Raw genomic sequence first — 23,543 nt, forward strand, 5'->3', positions numbered from 1 at the left:
ACTGAAAGGCAGTACCCCGACCAAGAATATATTTCTCAGCAGTGGACAATGTGAGTTTGGAAACTAAGTGTGCAGCTTTGGAGAAATAGCAAACAGTTACCAAAGCACAGGGTATATTTGAGATTCTGACAATTCCACATTAAGGTGTTCTGATTTTATGGCCCATGGATGTGTTGGCGCGGCTAATGGTTCTAAGAACCCTTCTGTAATTTGATGAAATCACGTGTTCTGAACACAAGTATCAAATATCTTATGCCTTTCTTACACCAGGATGTCTAGAGCAGGTTTATCATGACACAATGTTATCATTTGTTCTGCTGATTGGATACAGAAGAACCAAATATCCCTCTGACTTGAAAAACAGAACAATGAGACTCTTCAGTATGCTCTGTGGATAGGAGGTCACAAAGGGAGAATTGTCCATTGATCTAATGGACTGTTTCTTTTAGGATGGAAAAAACAAAATATCAGTATTGGTAGCAAATCACTTTTAGGAGACTGCCAGGATACTAGCCCAGAACCATTATACACTGGCCATCAAGTGGTAAAGAAGAAACAAACTCTAGTAATAAATAGATTCTTCTGGTCTGGTGCCTATGCTCAGATGGAGACGCACTACAAGTGATGAGAAGTTTGCTAAAAGTTAAACAAAGGTTATATTTCCCACTCCCTGCTACTAATCAATAACAATGAATATATTTTGGGTATCGACCTCACAGGAGCCATGGAGCCCTCCAGGGAAGGGAATTGTTAACCTCTGGACAGTTAGGGCTCCCTCCCCATGGAGATAAGCCCTGTTTTGAGTAGCTTACATTTAACCTTCATAACGCTTTTCCCAAAAATTATCCATATTAAATGTGTGACTTGTAAGCGATAGGGACTGTGTCGCCCTCATTTAAAGTGAGGTAAATGTAACCCAACGCCCCTGGCACGATTCTTATCACCAGGTTGTTGTGGTTATCACGAGTCAATAAGAATTTAGATTCTAGAAGATCAGCCTGCAAAGATTGCAAGATAGCTGAATGTTCAGGCAGCCAGCACGATTTGGAGAAAGTAGGTAGTATCAAGGCTTAAAGAGGCTTGATACGCTGGGCACAATCAGGACTACAGGTATGCCCGAAATTCAAAAAGCCCAGTAAAGATTGTATTTTTTTCAGTGCTGTGGGAGCATGCAGCTGTGCGCACTTTTCCAGAAAGTGAGGAGCCAAACCTCGACCTTCATTGCTGAGCTCATAGCCCAGGAAATGTGTGATTTTGCAAAGTTGAATTTGGAAATGAAGTCCACAAACGGACAAATTATGTGGTCAATGCGACACAGATGCGGCCATATTGTGTTGTCTGTGAGATAGATGTCATCCATATACGAACATGCATCTGGGTCGAGTCTATACAAGAGAGAGAGAATGCGGGTGGCAAAGACGCCAGGACTGTTCTTCTAGTCCATCGCCAAATGACGAAATTGGCGTTGTTTACCACCACTGGTAAAAGCTGTCCATTGACTACTAATAGATATGTCAAGTATGGTTTTAAACCTTTTGTGCATGAGACTATCCACAAGAGCGTAACTGTGAGTATTTTGGACCGCACACTTACGACAATGAGAATTTAAGTGGTGGTAATCCAATACCAACCGGTATGAACTGTCCGGCTTAGTCATAGTAAAAAGAGGGTTATTTATCGGAGACACACACGTTTCAATTACACCTTGATATTCCAATTGTTCAAGGATTTCTGCCACGGGAGCCCTCACTTCACGTCGCATGGGGTATTGGGGTTGAGCCTGTGGCATAGATCGTAAGGGAATCTCATGTCTGGGGAAGAATTTATCCTAGCCACAATGAGTACGGTACAAAGCCGGCGCAAGCGCCTTAGCCCAATCTTCTGCAAATTCAGAGCCTTCTCCTTCGGTACCGTGTGCGCGAAACTGGGGAGGATTGCCTCCTCTTGTGGAGCGGCCAAGACAAAAGGTGGGGGCCAGTCGGCCTCCGCCAGTAAAATGTCATAAGTCGTAGTCAGATTTTCCCCCAAAAAACCTTTTACAGTACGCTGTATGTCGCCTTCAATTAAAAGGTCAATTTCAAAAAGCCTGTCGGGGGGCGCCACTCTAGTGTCTGCTGTCTCTCCTACAACAAAGGTGTCAGTCGCTGTCACCTTCAGTAGTGGACGCAGCGCCTCTCGCACTATGGTAATCTCCGCCGCACTGTCCAACAGCGTCAGTGCCTATGTCAGATTCCGAAGCTGCATTCTCACTATCTGTGGCATATCTTGCTGTTAAATCTGCAACTTTCTTCTTTTGAAACTGAGGCCTTTGACATGGTGAGTCGTCCTGCTTGCCTTTTCCGTCAGCCTTACAACGCTAGTTATGGCTCTGTTGGGCACCTTGTCCGATGCCGCCGCCTCCTCCACCGGTGGGCGAGACCGATGTTTACTGCAAAAAGCGAGGAGAACGTTGTTCAGGAACCTAAAATCTATCAGGTGACTTAATTGTAGTGCGGTCGCGCAACTCATAAGTATGCTCAGTAGAAACAGGTGCAGGTGAAGCAGGACGGGACAACTGTTTCTGTTGCTGTTTCCCCTGTTTTTTATTATTTTGTTTCAGAACTTTTTGGCAGTCATCTTTATCAGACGATGCCTGCTGAGTTTGCTGCTGTGTTTGTTTCTTAGCAAAAGGCTTAACACCTAAACTATTACGGCCAATGGTCTTATAAGCCTCGGTAATAATCCTCTGTAACGGACAGGGTTTCTCAGCATCGGGAATATCGCGCAAAGCATTAGACATCTGGAAACTCACCACATCTCCCTTGACATTAGCAAAGACGAGATTGTGAACCATGTCAAATGCTCCCATGAGTCGCATTCCCAACTCAACAGCCGCCTCCGGTCCGTGTTCATCTTGAATGCGCTTGATCACGTAGGGCAGGACAGCCATTGATGGGGTGCCAAAGCACCTTGTAAAGACTGCCACAAAAATCACACTCCAAGTGGTACAGTCCTCTATGTCTGGCACTAAGTCTTTCCGCAAAATAATAGTAAGGATCCTGTGTTTCTCCGCAGGAGTGGTATTCAGGGATACTGCCTTCAGTTGGTCAATTTTCTCGGCAAACCAGAAAGGCATTTCGTCCTTATCCTGGGGACGCTTGCCTATAACCACATTAACCATAACGGGACTAAGCTTCAGCCCGTTTGGCCCAACTGGAAGCGCCGCACCACCCGGGCCCCACCCGGGAAGTTGCAGGAAATTTAATGAACTAGACTCCTTATCACTGACACCGCAGAGGCATCAAGGCTTCTTAATTCTGCAGCTGTACAACATGCCACATTAGGGTGCGGAGTATGACCATCTAAAACAGGCCAAGAAGCTCCTGCAATTGACAATGGTCCCATTCTGACCGCCTCCAAACTGTGGGGAAGGGCGCCATTAAATCAAACGGCATGCTTCCAAACTGAAATTGGAACTACCTGTGTCTGATGCAGACTGGACTCTCTGCAGCCCCTGAAAGATGTACTGAGGGGCGACCAAGTACAAGGAATTACAGTAATCCAGTCTGCTCAACACAGTGCTTCTTACTACATGGGAACGCGAGTCCTTAGGTAGAATTGGAAGTATCCGACGCAACATAGGCATCAGACCAAAACACACGGTGGCAGTCTTGTTTGCCTGTGATTCCATTTGGAGAGTCTAATCTATCAGGACCGCCAAATTATGAATCGTGCTGTCAGGGGCCAGCGGGTCCTCCTCGGGGGTAAGCCTAAACTCCACCGGTATATGTGTGAGCATCTTCGCTGAGGAGCAGTACAGCACCTCAGTTTCCCCTCCATTGAACTGCAGGGAGTTCCACCGTAGTCGTCTTGCAGTCTATCGCATGCACTCTTGGAAATTTCAAATTCCACGCATCAACAGAGCTAAAATGGGTGGCCGCTCATTCGCTCTGTTGGCCCCATCCTTATGGAATTCTCTTCCTCAGTCCTTGCGCACGGAATCGTGCTTTTTGAAATTCCGTAAGGGAATAAAGACCTGGCTTTTCAACAACTAATGTCCCTCCCTCCTATCACTGATCAGTTTGCTCTAGCGCCGGGAAACCTCCGGGTAGCTGTGCGCTTAATAAGTGTAATAATAAATAAATAATAAATAAACGTATCCATGGAGACTGCATGTTTCCCTTCCATGGAGAACGCCAGTTTCGTATTGTCCACATAGTTGACCAAGTCAACCACAAACAATTTAATAATGGGAAACAGAGGCTGCAGTAGAATATTAAAGAAAATGGGGCTAATACCAGAGCCCTGTGGTACCCCATAGACTATAGGAGATTTACAGGATGCGAACAGTGCCAAGGTTACCATCTGCTGTCTCCCTGTCAGATAAGACCGCAGCCATTGCAAGGCCCGTCCCTTCACAGCAATTTTTTCCAGTCTCTCTAACAAGATTGAGTGGCTCACTGTGTCGAATGCGGCTAACATATCGAGAAGCACTAAAACAGTGGAATTCCTGTTGTCGGCCCGCATACGCAAATTATCCATCATGGTGGTCAATGCTGACTCCATCCCGTGGCCGGGCCGGAACCCAAACTGGTCCTTGTCCAGCAAATGATTTTCCTCCAAAAAGCAGGATAATCTCCTGCTTATAGCCTTTTCCAGGATTTTGATTGGGAAAGGAAGGAGAGAAATTGGTCTGAATATTGCCGGATTTGTCGGATCCAGAGAGGGCTTCTTAATAAGGTGTGTCTCCACCGCCTGCTTCCATTCCTCTGGAACGGTACCTTCTTCTAGGGACTGATTGCATATCTGTCATAACCAGGGGAAGGTCGTTTGGCCGTAGGTATTCCACACTTTTTGAGGCAGGGGGTCAGAAGGAGATCCTGAGGATACGCTTTGCGCCAAGGTGTTAAAAGTAAGATCTGTGAAGAACTGAAAGCTATTAACATATGGATCAGAAATACCTCAAAGGGGGCGCTATCTATGAAACCAGACTAGTTCCCAGCAACACACAAGGGAAACAACATTCAAGCTACGCCTTGAGAGGAAACCTGAGGGGCAATCAAAATCACTGAAACTTACCAATGTTTGGGAACATTAACGTATCAGATGTTGCTGGCTCCCATGGTGGGGAGAGTGGTGATAGAAAACTCTCCAGTTCCCAAACATTTCACTTGCCATACAACCACAAGGTATGGGCAGCCGAAGGAGCAGATTTGGTCTCTAGGGGAGCTGCTATGGAGCCAATCACTAGTGGAGAGTATAGAAAATTGAGCTTCATTCTTTTTCTAAGACCACTGATTTAAATGGGCAGGTACTATTAGGTGCTCAGTACCTGCACTTCTCTAATTTAGAAGGGATAGTACCAACATTTCTCATCACTGATTCAATGCTTTTAATGAAAGAGTACGTGCTCTTCTCAGCACCAGAGGGGTACTCTCGGACAAGGAGTACCGGCACTTCTATATTTCTATTTCAAGCACTGTCTAAGTCCATAGCGAGAAAGAGCAGTGTTTGAAGGAAGGACACTTCGAGAGTTGTTCCCTAGAAAGAGCATATCATGGTCAGTCCAAGAAGAGAAGCTATATACACTAGATAAGAGATGAGCAAGCCATGTATTTCCTTTCATGCAAATGAGGTACTGGGGGAAGGATATGATTGCCCTGGGTGATGAGGAGGGGAGTGATGCTGGCGAGCAGAAGAGAGTAAACTAGTTTTTTTCTTCTATTCAGGATCCCTGCAACTCTGACCATGTCCCCCACTGACCCAGACTGTAACTCTGAAGATCAACAAACTCTTTAAAGAGACTGCACACCCCTATGGTCATGTGGAATAAACTCCTTAGTGGAGATGGAAAGCTACTGGAACCTGTCCATACTGGTATATCAAAGAACGGAGAGATTGCCCATTAATTCATCTTGATACAATTGTTGTGCTGAATTTTTCCACGTGTTAGGTATTTGAAACACAAGAGGTTTAGAGATATATGGGCTCCTCAAACAATGATAAACACTAATCTTGAATTCCTATATTATGCGTGACCTTATGCCAGCTCTCATGAACTGTGTAATGGAAACTGATCTCTTTCCTTTCCTCTCTGTCTTGCAGGATGTCAGAAGCACCCTGAGCAGGTAGGTCTGAATTGTTTTGCTGATGTCTCAGCACGTGATACCTGATGACATATATTGGACAAGCTCATATTTGCACCAACATTCAAATATAGTTCTGAGAGTTGTGTAGATAGCCCATGAGCCTGGAGTTTGGAGAAAATGGAAAGTTATCCCACAGGATCAAGCCAGGCCTGTGCCATGGGGACAGAGCAGTATTGATACTATTCCAGACCTAATAGAGAGAGTAGTATGGTTATTCATTTTGGTGGCCCCTCCCCCCAGTTCTGAGAATCCATGGAGTACAGGAATGATGGAATTCCAAATGTTCATCCAGGTGGGATGAGGGCAGGGACCACACATTACATCTTGTTTCTTTTGCATAAGATTGCCTGGATTTTGAGTCTGGCCACCAATTTCAACAGCACCAGGGTAATTTGTGCAGGGTTTCAGTATCTGACAATTGTTTACTGATTCTCTCTAAGACCTGTAGTATACCACAACAAAACTATTCTTGGGAGCCTGGTCCTCCGTGGATATTTAGGGCATAGAGTAGAATGCCAGAGGGAATTTCACCCGGTGTCTTATACTGCAATACATTTCTCAGCATGTTTTTATGTCATAGCAGCAGTAGATACTGGTGACTACCCCAGGAAGGTCGGGGTCACATTCACTCTCTCAGTGAAATCTGTTCTTTGAGGTCAGAAGGGATATTACATTTGCAGTTGCGCTCTGACAGCAGACAGAGCCAACGTTACAGCTTCTGTAATGAGAGCCAGACCATTATCTGAGTGACGGAATTGGGATCTGCTTCTTTATATACCAGGGTCAGCAGAGGTTTGGTCAAGTAGGCAAAAAGGAAATGAGCACCATGGTCACCCCACAGAACTGTAGAACAAGAGGTTACAACAATTGTATCGGATGAAAGGAATCAAAGTGCCAATATGATCTAAATACACCATCCCAAAAGTGCTGTGAACCCTTTGTGAACAAGGATGGTTTTGTTCTCTCTATTTAAAAGACTTGGATTTGCTGATTTTGCATGGCATGTTTATCTTGTTTTAACAGAAATGTTATCTTTGTTCATGAGAGGCCAGTCCTCAGGCAGTTTTGATGAGATCTTCCCTCTCAGTATCATTTAGAATGTATTGGTCTCTGATTCCAGAAATCCAAATTATCAGTTTGCTATCATGTCTCAGTATTCATGTTGTTTTCACTAAGAATGTTTTGACGGCCCCTCAGAGGAAACTACAATTATCTTCAATTCCACAGAGTTCTCTTTCAAATGTATAATGCCGCTCTGATTTACCATGGTGCACGTTCATGTTCTACATGTAGACTATTCTGTAAAAGGACTAACTTTTAAGAGGCTTGGGTGGTATTGGTCTTTCCTGTTCATCTGTGTACCTTTTGTGCTGCCAGTGTTTTAAGATAATATTAAATCATTGACTGCATAAGGCAGGTTCTGAAAGTGCCTGTTTTCTGAAGTGACAATAAACATTGTTGTATTTCTACAATAATTACTGTTTTATTGAAAGTGTGTTAAGAATGGGTTTTCTGGTTGGCTAAGGGTTTGCACCTAAGCCATACAGAAACCACCAATCTAGTCACGATAAGGAGATAACACGTCTGAAAATCACGGTGCAAGTAGTGGTGTTGAAGACAGCTTTGAGTGTCGTCATTTTTTTTTTTTTTTTGTATGTTCTTATATAGCGCTCGACTACCCGGAGGCATCTCGGCGCTTGCCTCGGGAACCCGTCCTGGCTTTTCCCTGTGAGATAGCCCCTAACGGGCATCCCCAAGGTGAAAGCCAGGCGTCCCGCCGTGGGGGGCCGTTGTGGAGATTAAGCAAGCTTAATGCCCAGAGTTGCAGAGTGTGAACCCATGATTAGGTCAGGCACCGAAGCGAGAATTATCGAGTCCGTGGACATTTGAGCTCAAGACCCTGCCGCGTCGGGAATTGAACCCTGGTCCCGGGTCTGACCTCTGCTTCAGGGTCTGCCTGCTCTAACCAGTGAGCCACACTTCTCCTTCATTGGTGAGGCCAGGGCTACGGTGTGAAGCAGGACAGTGCTCCGATTTCTCCACAAGCAGGGTGCACAGGTCAAGGTGCAGGCAGCAACGTCGGTGATGGTGTTGCATCGTTGTCGGGGATACCATGGAAGCAGTGTGAAGTGCTTTACCCACCCCTAAAGTGTTGTGAAGTTATGTGAATAGAAACTATGTGGTATTTAGTGTATAGCTATTATGTAGACTGGGATTACGTGTTATGGAGAGTAATTATGTGGCATGGTAGTCTGTGTTGCGGAGTGGTAACCTCAGTTTTAGTCTTCCTCGTTTCCATAGAAGCTAAACAATAAACTCTATGAGACAAAAAAAGAAGGAAGCACTAGGAGCACTTCTGGACCTAGTCAGAGGTATGAGCAGGGCCAATGGAATTATGCGACTGTTCAGCTTCACCAATGTTTGCATAACTATACATTTTGAGCATTTGCCACATAATCCATCATCTGCTGCATAATCTGCAGATTTGAACAAAAAAATTTGTTTCTAGCTCAAATGGCTCAAACATTACCAGAAATGCAGTGACAAGTGTTACAGTGTGGTGGAAGGCCCTTTGCAAACCTGGAATAGTCACCTGTTACTTATTGCTAAATGTGGGTGTTAAATTGGTACTAATGGTGTGCAAACCAATGCCGCAACTTTTTGCGCCTCTCTTGCATCTTGCCTCTTTCTGCGATTCTGTTGCTTCTTTCTGCACCTTTCTTTCTTTTTCTGCACTTCTTTTGCCTCTTTCTGCTCATCTCTTCCACTTTCTGCACCTCTCTTGCCTCTTTTTTACCTGTTGCCTCTTTTTGCACCTCACTTGCTTCTTTCTGTACTCCTCTTACCTCTTTCTGCAACCTTCTTCCCTCTTTCTTCACCTCTTCTGCCTCTTTCTGCATCCATGTTCCCTCTTTCTGTACCACTCCTGCCTGTTTCTGCACATCTCTTGCCTCTTTCTGCATGTCTTGTGCCTCTTTCTGCACCTCTGTTGCTTCTTTCTGTACTTCTCTTGCTTCTTTCAACACCTCTGTTGCTTCTTTCTGCACCCTTCTTCCATTTTTCCTCACCTCTGTTCCTTCTTTCTGCATTGCTCTTGCTTCTTTCTGCACCTCTCTTGCCTCTTTCCGCACCCTCTTCCCTCTTTCTGCACCCCTCTTCCCTCTTTCTGCACCTCTTTTGCCTATTTCTGCAACTTTCTTGCCTCCTTCTGCACCTATGTTACTTTTTAGTGCTCTTCTTTTGCCTCTTTATGTACCTCTCTTGCTTCTTTATGTACTCTGTTGCTTCTTTCTGTAACCCTCTTGCCTCTTTCTGCACCCTTCTTCCTTTTTTGCATCCCTCTAGCCTCTTTCTCCAGTTCTCTTTCCATTTTCAGCACCTCTCTTGCCTCTTTCTGCACTGCACTTGCCTCTTTCTGAACTTCTCTTGCTTCTTTCTATACCTCTGTTTCTTCTTTCATCAAATCTCTTGACTCTTTCTGCACTTCTCTTGCTTGTTTATTCACCTCTCTTGCATCTTTCTACACCTCTGTTGCCTCTTTCTGCCACTCATTTGCTTCTTTCTGCACCGCTATTGCTTCTTTCTGTACCTTTCTAGCCTCTTTGTGTACCTCTCCTACATCTTTATGCACCCCTCTTGCCTCTTTCTGCACCTCACTTGCCTCTTTCTGCACTTATCTTGCTTCTTTCTACACCTCTGTTACTTTTTACAGTAATTCTCTTGCCTCTTTCTGTACTATTCTTGCTTGTTTCTGCACCTCTGTTGCATCTTTCTGCACCTGTGTTGCCACTTTCTGCACCTCTCTTGCCTCTTTGTTCACCTCTCCTACCTCGTGCTGCATCCCTTTTGCCTTTTCTGCACCTCAATTGCCTCGTTCTACACTTCTCTTGCTTCTTTCTACACGTCTGCTGCTTGTTTCAGTAATTCTCTTGTCTTTTTTTGCACTTTTCTTGCTTGTTTCTGCATCCCTCTTGCCCCTTTCCCTATTCCTCTTGCTTCTTTTTGCATCCCTGTTCCCTCTTTCTGTAGCTTTCCTGCTTGTTTCTGCACCTCTTGCCTCTTTCTGTACCTCTGTGGCTTCTTCCTGCACTTCTTGTGCCTCTTTCTGCAGCATTTGAGCTTCTTTCAGCACCTCGGTTGCTTCTTTCTGCACTCCTCGTCCTTCTTTCCGTACCCCTCCTGCCTCATTCTGTACCTCTCTTGCCTTTTTATGTACCTCACCTACCTCTTTTTGCACCCCTCTTTCCCCTTTTTTGCACCTCTGTTAGATCTCTCTGTCCTGCTCTTGCTTCTTTCTGTACCTCTTTTGCATATTTGTGTATCCCTCGTGCCTCTTTCTGCTCCCCTCTGACCTGGTCAGAGCCGGTCGCTCCACCCGCCTCGTGCCCGACCCCCGATTGCTGCCGCCACCGCTGCCTGCTGTGCCTCTGGTGTGCCCCTGAGCTGCTGTGCCCCTGAGCTCGCCAAGGATCTGGTCTTGTGCAGTATTTTGTTTTCATTTTTGCCCTGTATTTAAATTGTTGTGCCCCCTGATTGCTGCCGCCACCGCTGCCCGCTGTGCCTCTCTGGTTTCGGTTTTGTTTCTGGATTCCATTTGTTGTGCCCTGTGCCCTTCCACCCCGCTCCCTGCCGCTGCTCAGCCCAACCCCCGTTCCCTCCTGCATCACCGCTCCTCCCCTCCCCACTCGCCACCCCGCTCCCACCTCCCAGCTGCTCCTCCCTCCCACTAGTAGCCTAGGTCTGCATCCGCGAGATGGGGAACTGTGACTCGACCTGCACTGGTCAGAGCCGGTCGCTCCACCCGCCTCGTGCCCGACCCCTGATTGCTGCCGCTGCCCACTGTGCCTCTGGTGTGCCCCTGAGCTGCTGTGCCCCTGAGCTCGCCAAGGATCTGGTCTTGTGCAGTATTTTGTTTTCATTTTTGCCCTGTATTTAAATTGTTGTGCCTGTTTCGTTTTTTCTCTGCATTCAAATTGTTGTGCCCCTTGATTGCTGCCGCCACCGCTGCCCGCTGTACCTCTCTGGTTTCGGTTTTGTTTCTGGATTCCATTTGTTGTGCCCTGTGCCCCTCCACCCCGCTCCCTGCCGCTGCTCAGCCCAACCCCCGTTCCCTCCTGCTTCACCGCTCCTCCCCTCACCACTCGCCACCCCGCTCCCGCCTCCCAGCTGCTCCTCCCTCGCTCCACCCCCCTCCACTCTCCACTTGTGGCAGAGTGGCAAACGCGCAGCGTTCACGCGCAGCAGGCGCGCCCTATGCGTGCCGATGGCGCGCCAAAGGTAAGCCCGTCTACGCCCGTCCGCTCCTGTACCGCGCCCAGCGCCAGAACCCCTGGAGCCCACAAAGGCCATCCGTCCCGCCGAACTTACGACGCCGCAACCCTCACTGCACTCAACACCGGCCGCCTCCACGACTGCCACCAAGCCGCCCCAGGACGTACCCATGGACCCTTCACCTGCCAATCCTGCAGGTTCTGCTGCATCAGGACCCACACTATAACCACAAACGCCAAACAGAGCTCCAATAACAACTACCTGAAGTGCATCCTGCTCAACACCCGCTCGGTCCACAGACACGCCATTGAACTATGGAACCTACTCGACACCACTTCGCCGGACGTCGCCTTTCTCACGGAAACCTGGATGAACGCCTCATCAGCACCCGACATCGCCATAGCCATCCCGAACGGATACAAGATCATTCGAAGAGACCGCATCAACCAAACAGGAGGAGGAATCGCCATCGTCCACAAGAACACCATCCGCATCTCTACCAACTCCGACGACACCCTCTTAGCCACCGAACACCTCCCCTTCGAGATACACACCGACCCCAAGACCACACTCAGAGGCACCCTCATTTACAGACCCCCAGGACCCCGCACACAATTCAGCGAAGACATTGCTGACTTTGTCAGCCCACACGCCCTCCTCTCCGATGACTATATCCGCCTAGGGGACCTCAACTTCCACCTGGAGAATAACAACGACAACAACACCACCACCCTGCTGGATAACCTCGCCAATCTCGGACTCAAACAACTGGTGAATGTAGGAGAGTAGGGTCTGCAATCCCATGATCACCCGGATTTTTTGCTTTTGTTTCACTGGTTTACGACTTTCTCTGGCTGTGGGCCTGCTAATCAGACCCACAGCCTGGCTGTTCTCTTTCTAAATTACAACATGTACCCTAGGTGCATTTACCAATTGGTACTGGGCCACCTTATCAGACCCCGTAACGCAGGGCATAGGTGTACCCAGGGCCGCCAGGGGCTGCAGCATGTATTATGCCACCCCTGGTTGGCCTCCTAAAGTTGACACAACTGGCTGCATGACAGCTGGGGCAAAGTCGTGTAAGCACCCTTTGCTGTAGGTATAGTAGCCCTATATCTAACCATACAATGGACACCCGAGTTCCTATCAGTCACTCCTATGGCAGGCCTTGACAATCCTGAAGGCAGAGTGCGTGGGCTCGTGTGAACTAGGTTCTGGCCCGAGCCGAGCCCGGTTGCAGCTTGCGGAATCAAGACCCAATGGCTGTTCCATGATAACGCGTACCACATCGGTAACTTCGGTATCGCGTTATCAAGGCATGTCGAGTAAGGTGTCATACGAATCGGGATGCTGCCCTCTCACCAATTCTGGCGGCGAGGTTAGCATTCCGCCCTTCTAGAGGGACACGACATGTACGTAACTGTGAACCCCGGTTAAAGTTAACTAAAGCCTCAGCTCCACCAAATGGATGCTGCCACCACAGACACGAGTCTGACCTCCTGCTGCTGGGAGTCCTTCCAGCGAGGGGCGCTTGGACAAAGGGTTTCCTGTCGAGGGCGGTGTTCGCACCGTCCCAGACAGGGTTTGTGTATTCTGGGTAGGTAGGGCTTCTGCGAGAAGGTGACTGCGGAGTGGCACCCCGGTGCTCACTACGCATCTGCCGGTCAGAACCAGTTCCAGGGGCGCCAGCCCTGGCCTGGGGAAAGTCCGGCAGGGGAGAGGGGTGTAACTACCCCCCTTCCTGGTCCCACCCTTAGGGCAGGACCTAGTCATGTACCCACCCCTTTCTTTAGAATAAAGGCCGGAGCGGGGACCCTTCCAAATTAGATCATCTTTGAATCAAGAACTACTTTCTACGAAAGGACATTCGAGACTCTTCTCAAGATTTCTCCCTTGTGACTAAGGAGTAGTCACCCTGCATCAGCGGGCACCATCTAAGAACTCTGCGGTTTGCTGCAAGTCCTTCCTCAAGGATCCGACGGCCCAGCTCGACGAGAACCGGCTTCCCTGGCACCTCTGACCTCTACCCACGTCATCAGCTCAGCTGTGATCGGTGGGTGCGACGAGACCTCGAGGGACCGGCCATCATCAAAACCTGCACGCTTTCTTAACCAGCACGACCATCGAAGCCATTCTCTGGTGAGTGCTCTGGGGTCCGAGAAGCCCCGACCCTGAGCCGCTCCAGCACCGAAGTGCAGTCTCCCAGCATCTCCACGATCTGCGTGGGGCCCTTCTGCTCGCTGCTCAGCACGTTGTCTGGTCACTAGCCGCTGGCTTGTGCCCTTCTGTGACGACATCCGACAATCAACGCTGCTGGTCTGGTTGCTCCAGACCGGCCCTTGCCCCCTTTTCCGAGAGGAGCACCCCGGACCCTCCTGGTCCATTCAAGACGCCATCTTAGGCCTACCACGTGGCCCTGAGATCTGCCAAGGCTTGTTGCCCCAATCCTGGGCCCAGCGACGCCGACAGCATCATCCTTCGTGGGACAGCTCGCACCTCCATCCTGGTCGCCGACAACGCCTCCTGGTCCGTGAGACTGCAGAGCCTAGCGTCGCCCACTCACCTGGTCGAGGTGACGGCCAACCGGTGCCCTCCTGGTACCCTCTGACTACTGGCTAGTAGTACGAACTTGGTCCCCTCTGCTTTCAGGTGTCATCGATCTCCGATCCAGGCTTGGATCTCTACGAACTATTCATCACTGGTCGCCGGCCAGCAACTCCTTTTCTTCCGGCTCCTGGCTCGTCAGCGAAGACCCCGACGCCTGTAAGACTTGTGCAGCCGCAGCCCTCGTGGCTAGGTAACTCGGCATTTCGGTGCCTGCATAGCCTCCTTACTCTAGGGTCCTGAGTCCCTCGCTTCCGACTTGCCTTATCGGGTCCGCCCGAGACCACTAAACTTTCCGTGTCCTAGGACACTTGTTTTAATTGTGCACTTGAAGTATTTTCCTAAGAGATTTGGTTTGTGCTTAGTACCCTGTCCTCATAAAGAGTACAGGGCTGTTGTGATTCTTAATAAATAACTGTTTATTTTCATAACACTTGTGTGGTGTCCTTTCACTTGGTGTTCAAGGGGTATATGTGGTATAACAGCTGGCTTAACACGCCCTCTCGAGTCTTTAGCCTTAGACTGCTCGTATCCACGCTACTAGGATAGCTGGTCTATAGGTTGACTTACAACCAAACACCATAAGGGTCGTTGGAACGATACCTAGCGGTCGCTAGAATAGCGAACGTTGCATATCGGGCCAACTTCTCACAGTGAACACCCCCACCCACTACGCCAGACAGACGCTCGACCCAATCTTCTCATCCAGCAAGCACATCTCCTTCAATCACGTCACGGAACTGCACTGGACAGACCACAGCTGCGTCCACTTCAGCTTCAGAAAGACCACGACCCACCACCATCCGCAACAAGTTCCCCGCAGAAGCTGGAACAAAATTACCACCGATCAGCTCACCACATCTCTAAACCAAAACCCTGCCGCCACAGCAACGGACCCAAATCAAGCAGCCATCAATCTCGCACAGTGGATCCCCCACTGCGCTAACGAACTAGCACCCTTGAAAAACCATCCCAACAAGCCAGGAAGCAAAAAAGTCTCCTGGTTCAACGATGACCTCAAGAACTCCAAAAAGAAGTCCCGCACCCTCGAGAAAGCCTGGCGAAGAAACCCAACCACAGACAACATGACCGCCCTCAAGAACGCCACCCGCAAACACCACCAGCTGATCCGCACCACCAAGAAATCAGCATTCAAGGATAGACTGGACGGCAACGCCCACAACAGCAAGGAACTCTTCAGCATTGTCAAGGAGCTCACCAATCCCAGTGCCGGCACCGGTACTTTGCCGATCTGAAGCTCTATCACAGGGCCATCTGCAGAACACGGGCCGCATTCTACGCTCAGGAATTTCTAGCTAGCACCAATCCATCAAAAACTGATCTTTAAGGTCCTGAAGGACCTTATGAAAAAAAGAGCTACCTCGGAAGTGATCTGCACAGACTCCCATTGTGAGAATCTGGCCACTTTCTTTCTGGAGAAAGTGCAAAAAATTTACCGAGGCTTTGATCCATGCCGGCCTAACCCAGAGGTAATTGACCCTGACTCTTTGGGGTATGAGACCTTGATTACCCTACCAGTTTTGTCCACTGAGACTTTTGACAAACTAAGCCTCAGTGTTAAATCAGGTTCTCCTCTGGACCCGCTGAAGCCAGCCCTTATTAACACACTTTCCCCGCTGTGCCGAGCTCCTATATTGAACCTCATCAACATGTCACTGTCCAATGGAACGGTTCCCACCGCCTGGAAACAGGCAGTAGTCACTCCAATCTTAAAAAAGGCCAACTCTGACCCCCTGCTGCCAAAAAATTACCGCCCTATATCCCTATTGCCTTGGATAGCTAAAGTAACGGAAGCCCATGTCAACTCAGTCCTGTCTGAGCATTTGGCTTGCAATCAGATACTGGATCCCAGTCAGAATGGCTTCCGGTCAGGACACAGTACCGAGACGGCATTACTTTACATCATTGAACATCTTCGCCAGGTACTTGACTCCGGACGTACAGCAGCGCTCCTGCTATTAGATCTAAGCGCTGCGTTCGATACTGTGTCCCACCACATACTGATCCAACGCTTAGAGGAAGCTGGAGTCACAGATATCGCTCTCCAGTGGTTTTGATCATTTTTGTCAGATCTAACCTTTAAAGTGGCAATATCACCAGGCCAATCCACCATCCATCCCTTGGATCTGGGAGTCCCACAGGGCTCCTCGTTGAGCCCCACAATGTTCAACCTCTATGTGAAACCGCTAGCTGCAGTCGTCAAACAGTGGGGTTTGACGATGACCTCATATGCTGACGACACGCAGCTGGCGGTGACACTTAGTGGAGACCCAGAGGTGGAGGCTCCCAGATTCCGTGCTGGACTTGTGGCAGTAGCAAGCTGGCTTCGCACCAACTGCCTACAGTTGAATGCCACCAAAACTGAGGTGTTGGTGTTGGGGAAACACGCTGAGCTATGGGGAAACCAGTGGTGGCCACCAGAGCTGGGCGTTACTCCGATCCCAGCCTCCGGAGTGAAAAACCTAGGCATTTGGTTGGACCCTGCGCTTACTTTCACGGACCACACTAAGAAGGTGGCTGCCACGTGCTATGGCATCCTGCGGGGCATAAGGCCGGTTTTAAAATACTTTGATCCCCCCACCCGGCAGCTCGTGGTCCAGGCATCGATTTTATCCCGGCTGGACTACGGAAGTTCGCTGTTGTTAGGGGTGAACCAGGCGGAGGCCTCTAGGCTCCAAAGGGTGCAAAATGCCACGGTGCGGGACATTGTGGGCCTCCCCAGACATTGTTCTGTCTCAGGTACCATCTCGGCCCTACACTGGCTTCCGGTCAGACAGCGGATCAAGTTTAAAGCGCTGTGTCCCCACCGAGACCAGGAAGACGGTCACCCAGGCCCTCGTCACCAGCCGTCTGGACTACGGCAACACCCTCTACGCCAGAACCACCACCAAACTCCAGAAGAGACTCCAGCAGATCCAGAACGCCTCAGCACGACTCATCCTGGACATCCCCCGTCGCAGCCACATCTCCGGACACCTGAGGGATCTGCATTGGCTCCCGGTCAACAAGAGAATCACCTTCCGTCTCCTCACCCACGCACACAAAGCCCTACACAGCCAAGGCCCAGGATACCTCAACAGCCGCCTCAACTTCTACGCTCCCAAACGCCAGCTTCGATCGACCAGCCACGCCCTCGCCGCCGTCCCCCGCATCCGAAGAGCCACCACAGGAGGACGGTCCTTCTCCTACCTGGCCGCCAAGACTTGGAACTCCCTCCCGACCCACCTCCGCCTGACCCAGGACCACCTCGCCTTCAGGAAGCAACTCAAGACCTGGTTGTTCGAGCAGTAGCAGACCCCCCCCCGCCCCAGCGCCTTGAGACCCTCTGGGTAAGTAGTGCGCTATATAAATGCAATGATTGATTGATTGATTGATTGATTGTCTGGCCTTTAAAATTCTGAAACTTTCCTCGCCGCCGGCACTTGCCAATTTACTCACTCCTTACATCCCTCTGAGATCATTAAGATCAGAGGCTCTTCATTTGGCAGTCTGCCCCCGTTTTAAATTGAGTAGAATGGGTGGCCGTTCTTTCCGGGTGCTTGCAGCATGGTTGTGGAACTCGCTCCCGGTGCACATCCGAGCTCTCAATGATTTGTTCACCTTTAGGCGGGCGATTAAAACTTTCCTGTTTCCCGCCTCTGAGTAGCCGTCCCTTCTCTTTTACTGTGTGTTATGTTATAGTGCCTGTCTAAGCGCCAGGACGCCCCGATGCTGGGGCAGCTGTGCGCTATAAAAATATAATTAACATAACATAACATAACATCTTTTACACCCCCACCCGCCAACTACGATCGTCCAAGCAAGCCCTCGCCGCGATTCCACGCATCCGAAGAGTCACCATGGGAGGAAGATCCTTCTCCTACTTGGCGGCCAAGACATGGAACTCACTCCCCACCCACCTACGTCTCACACAGAACCACCTCTCCTTCAGAAAGCAACTCAAAACCTGGCTGTTCGATCAGTAGCGTAACCCTCTCCCTTAAGCGCCTTGAGACCCTCTGGGTAAGTAGCGCGCTATACAAATTCCTGACTTGACTTGACTTTACCATTCTTCCTTCTTTCTGCACTTCTCTTGCTCCTTTTTGCACTGCTCTTTCTTCTTTTGTTACCTCTCTTGCAAATTTCTGTATCCCTCCTACCTCTTTTTGCACCCCTGTTCCCTCTTTCTGCACCTTTCTTACCTGTTTCTGTACCTCTCTTGCCTCATTCTGCACCTTTGTTGCTTCTTTCTGCACCACTCTTAGTTCTATCTGCATTGCTCTTGCCTCTTTCTGCACCTCTGTTGCCTCTTTCCGCACCTCCCTCGCTTCTTTCTGCACTTCTCTTTTTTCTTTCTGTACCTCTGTTGATTCTTTCTACACACTTCTTCCTTTTTTTGCATCCCTCTTGCCTCTTTTTGCAGTTCTCTTGCCTCTGTATGCACTTCTCTTGCTTCTTTATACACCTCTGTTGCTTCTTTAAGCAGTTCTCTTGCCTATTTTTGGCACTTCTCTTGCTTGTTTCTGTAACTCTCTTGCGTCTTTCTGAACCTCTGTTGCCTCTTTCGGCACCTCTTTCGGCACCTCTCTTGCGTTTTTTTTCACCTCACTTGCTTCTTTTTACATGACTCTTGCTTTTTTGTTGCACCTCTCTTCCCTCTTTCTGCACCTCAGTTCCCTCTTTCTGCACCTTTCCTGCCTTTTTCTGCACCTCTCTTGCCTCTTTCGGCACCTCTGTTTCTTCCTGCCACACCTCTGTTGCCTCTTTCAGCAATTCTTTTGCCTCTTTCTGTACAACTCCTGCCTCTTTCTGTACCTCTCTTGCCTCTTTGTGCACCTTTCCTACCTCTTTCTACACCCACTACTCTTGCTTCTTTATACACCTCTGTTGCTTCTTTCAGCAGTTCTCTTGCCTATTTCTGCCCTTTTCTTGCTTGTTTCTGTAACTCTCTTGCATCTTTCTGAAACTCTGCTCTTTCTGCACCTCACTTGCTTCTTTCTGCACCAGTCTTGCTTCTTTCTGAACCACTCTTGCTTTTGTCTGCACCTCTCTTCCCTCTTTCTGTACCTCTCTTTGCTCTTTCTGCATCCCATTTCCCTCTTTCTTCACCTTTCCTGCCTGTTTCTACACCTCTCTTGCCTCTTTCGGCACCTCAGTTGCTTTTTCTACACCTTTGATGATTCTTTCAGCAATCCTTCTGCCTCTTTCTGCACTTTTCTTCCTTCTTTCTGCACCACTCCTGCCTCTTTCTGTACCTCTCTTGCCTCTTTGTGCACCTCTCCTACCTCTTTCTGCACCCCTCCTGCTTCTTTCTGTACCTCTCTTGCCTCTTTGTGCATCTCTCCTACCTCTTTCTGCACATCTCTTGCCTCATTTTGCACCTCTGTTAGTTCTCTCTGCACTGCTCGTGCTTCTTTCTGCACTTCTTTTGCATATTTCTGTATCCCTTTTGCCTCTTTCTGCACCCCTCTATCCTATTTCTCTACCACTCTTTCTTCTTTCTGCACTGTTCTTGCTTCTTTCTGTACCTGTCTGCACATTTCTGTTTCCCTCTTACCTCTTTCTGAACTCCTGTTCCCTCTTTCTGTACCTTTCTTGCCTGTTTCTGTACCTCTCTTGCCTCTTTCCTCCCCCCTGTTGCTTCTTTCTGCACTTCTCTTGCCTCTGTCTGCACCACCTCTAACTTAGAGGTAGTTTTAATCCCCTTGCCCAATTATGTACATAGGCCTTTCAAGGGAGGTCATGCCAATTTCAGGGGTACCCCGACCTATAGTGTACCCTAGTCTAAAATAAATCTAAAGAAGTATTCAAAATTATGAATGACTTTTCATCGGATCACAGAGTTCTCCCCACCCAGGCCCCTACCCAAGAAACCTGCAACGCGCTCAATACCTTCTTTATCAAGAGAATTGTGGAGATCAAGAACACTATCCCTTCCCCCATCTCTGCCAGTCTGTTAGACATTCTCCCTCTTAACCCTTTTTCCCTTACACAATTTTCAGTTATAACCCCCAGTATCCTTTCTGAGCTCACAAACCGTATCAAATCGGGATCCCCCAAGGATTGCTGCCCCCCTTCAGTTCTTAGGGCGGTCTTTTCCTCCCTACCTGACAGCATCCTCCCCTTCCTGAACGCTTCTCTTAGTACTGGAACGGTCCCCAGTGCGTTTAAGGAGGCGATATTAGCCCCCCTTTTGAAAAAATAGGGAGCTGATCCCGACAACCCTGCTAACTACAGGCCTATCTCCCTCCTGCCTTACACGTCTAAACTTCTTGAGGCTCATGTAACTACGTGCCTGTCAACATTCATAGAGAACTCCGGCTTTTTGGAACCCAATCAAGCTGGCTTCAGACCAGCACATTCCACTGAGGCTGTCATCCTGAAAGTCCTGGATGTCCTACGGGGGAACGCAGACAGGGGGTCCCCACAGGCATTAGTGCTCCTAGATTTGTCGGCAGCGTTCGACACGGTGGATCACTGCTGCATTAGCGCAGGTCGCGCTGCTAGCGAGCTGCGATATTTACGCTTTTAAAACCTACCTTTTGTGTATTTTGGTTCTATTGAGTTTAATTCTTCCCTGTTTTTAACTTGATCTCTGTGTCTGGGCTGTCCCCTTACTCTCACTTAATTTTGGAATTCGCACCGCCATTTGGCGGGTCCGGGTCCCTGGGGCTGGATTCCTGGGCGCCATCTTAGCTTGGGGTAAGTGTTTGGAGCGCGGGCGCCATTTTGGAGCGTCCCGACGCTGGAGTTGTTTAGGGAGGCGCCTATTTATGGCGTTTTTGTGCTCTCATTGCCCTGATCACTGCTGCATTAGCACAGGTCGCGCTGCTAGCGAGCTGCGATATTTACGCTTTTAAAACCTACCTTTTGTGTATTTTGGTTCTATTGAGTTTAATTCTTCCCTGTTTTTAACTCGATCTCTGTGTCTGGGCTGTCCCCTTACTCTCACTTAATTTTGGAATTCGCACCGCCATTTGGCGGGTCCGGGTCCCTGGGGCTGGATTCCTGGGCGCCATCTTAGCTTGGGGTAAGTGTTTGGAGCGCGGGCGCCATTTTGGAGCGTCCCGACGCTGGAGTTGTTTAGGGAGGCGCCTATTTAAGGCGTTTTTGTGCTCTCATTGCCCTGATCACTGCTGCATTAGCGCAGGTCGCGCTGCTAGCGAGCTGCGATATTTACGCTTTTAAAACCTACCTTTTGTGTATTTTGGTTCTATTGAGTTTAATTCTTCCCTGTTTTTAACTCGATCTCTGTGTCTGGGCTGTCCCCTTACTCTCACTTAATTTCGGAATTCGCACCGCCATTTGGCGGGTCCGGGTCCCTGGGGCTGGATTCCTGGGCGCCATCTTAGCTTGAGGTAAGTGTTTGGAGCGCGGGCGCCATTTTGGAGGGTCCCGACGCTGGAGTTGTTTAGGGAGGCGCCTATTTAAGGCATTTTTGTGCTCTCATTGCCCTGATCACTGCTGCATTAGCGCAGGTCGCGCTGCTAGCGAGCTGCGATATTTACGCTTTTAAAACCTACCTTTTGTGTATTTTGGTTCTATTGAGTTTAATTCTTCCCTGTTTTTAACTCGATCTCTGTGTCTGGGCTGTCCCCTTACTCTCACTTAATTTTGGAATTCGCACCGCCATTTGGCTGGTCCGGGTCCCTGGGGCTGGATTCCTGGGCGCCATCTTAGCTTGGGGTAAGTGTTTGGAGCGCGGGCGCCATTTTGGAGCGTCCCGACGCTGGAGTTGTTTAGGGAGGCGCCTATTTAAGGCGTTTTTGTGCTCTCATTGCCCTGATCACTGCTGCATTAGCGCAGGTCGCGCTGCTAGCGAGCTGCGATATTTACGCTTTTAAAACCTACCTTTTGTGTATTTTGGTTCTATTGAGTTTAATTCTTCCCTGTTTTTAACTCGATCTCTGTGTCTGGGCTGTCCCCTTACTCTCACTTAATTTTGGAATTCGCACCGCCATTTGGCGGGTCCGGGTCCCTGGGGCTGGATTCCTGGGCGCCATCTTAGCTTGGGGTAAGTGTTTGGAGCGCGGGCGCCATTTTGGAGCGTCCCGACGCTGGAGTTGTTTAGGGAGGCGCCTATTTAAGGCATTTTTGTGCTCTCATTGCCCTGATCACTGCTGCATTAGCGCAGGTCGCGCTGCTAGCGAGCTGCGATATTTACGCTTTTAAAACCTACCTTTTGTGTATTTTGGTTCTATTGAGTTTAATTCTTCCCTGTTTTTAACTCGATCTCTGTGTCTGGGCTGTCCCCTTACTCTCACTTAATTTTGGAATTCGCACCGCCATTTGGCGGGTCCGGGTCCCTGGGGCTGGATTCCTGGGCGCCATCTTAGCTTGGGGTAAGTGTTTGGAGCGCGGGCGCCATTTTGGAGCGTCCCGACGCTGGAGTTGTTTAGGGAGGCGCCTATTTATGGCGTTTTTGTGCTCTCATTGCCCTGATCACTGCTGCATTAGCACAGGTCGCGCTGCTAGCGAGCTGCGATATTTACGCTTTTAAAACCTACCTTTTGTGTATTTTGGTTCTATTGAGTTTAATTCTTCCCTGTTTTTAACTCGATCTCTGTGTCTGGGCTGTCCCCTTACTCTCACTTAATTTTGGAATTCGCACCGCCATTTGGCGGGTCCGGGTCCCTGGGGCTGGATTCCTGGGCGCCATCTTAGCTTGGGGTAAGTGTTTGGAGCGTGGGCGCCATTTTGGAGCGTCCCGACGCTGGAGTTGTTTAGGGAGGCGCCTATTTAAGGCATTTTTGTGCTCTCATTGCCCTGATCACTGCTGCATTAGCGCAGGTCGCGCTGCTAGCGAGCTGCGATATTTACGCTTTTAAAACCTACCTTTTGTGTATTTTGGTTCTATTGAGTTTAATTCTTCCCTGTTTTTAACTCGATCTCTGTGTCTGGGCTGTCCCCTTACTCTCACTTAATTTTGGAATTCGCACCGCCATTTGGCGGGTCCGGGTCCCTGGGGCTGGATTCCTGGGCGCCATCTTAGCTTGGGGTAAGTGTTTGGAGCGCGGGCGCCATTTTGGAGCGTCCCGACGCTGGAGTTGTTTAGGGAGGCGCCAATTTAAGGCATTTTTGTGCTCTCATTGCCCTGATCACTGCTGCATTAGCGCAGGTTGCGCTGCTAGCGAGCTGCGATATTTACGCTTTTAAAACCTACCTTTTGTGTATTTTGGTTCTATTGAGTTTAATTCTTCCCTGTTTTTAACTCGATCTCTGTGTCTGGGCTGTCCCCTTACTCTCACTTAATTTTGGAATTCGCACCGCCATTTGGCGGGTCCGGGTCCCTGGGGCTGGATTCCTGGGCGCCATCTTAGCTTGGGGTAAGTGTTTGGAGCGCGGGCGCCCTTTTGGAGCGTCCCGACGCTCGAGTTGTTTAGGGAGGCGCCTATTTAAAGTTGCCCTCTCCCGCGCAGCGGGAACGCGCAGTGGGACGCCGTCGCTTAGCCGGAGTCGTGCCAGAGTCCTGCCCGTCTGCGCTCGTCCGCGTCGAGGTAGCGGGTGCGGGCTATGGACTCTGGCTTCCTCCCTTATTAG

The 23,543-nt window shown here is 49.3% G+C and overlaps 1 protein-coding gene across 1 annotated transcript in view; it reads left to right on the forward strand.

Annotated features, from left to right (window-relative positions):
- LOC147718119 (E3 ubiquitin-protein ligase TRIM11-like) overlaps window positions 1-23,543 on the forward strand; it is a 75,912-nt gene that overhangs the window by 42,702 nt on the left and 9,667 nt on the right. Inside the window, exon 4 of the mRNA XM_086919244.1 lies at window positions 6,085-6,107. Within this exon, the coding sequence (XP_086775370.1) occupies window positions 6,085-6,107 (23 nt within the window). The remainder of the gene's footprint in view (window positions 1-6,084; window positions 6,108-23,543) is intronic.

The sequence above is a fragment of the Lissotriton vulgaris genome, chromosome 4_2, assembly GCF_964263255.1.
Source record: "Lissotriton vulgaris chromosome 4_2, aLisVul1.2, whole genome shotgun sequence".
NCBI classification, from domain to species: domain Eukaryota; kingdom Metazoa; phylum Chordata; class Amphibia; order Caudata; family Salamandridae; genus Lissotriton; species Lissotriton vulgaris.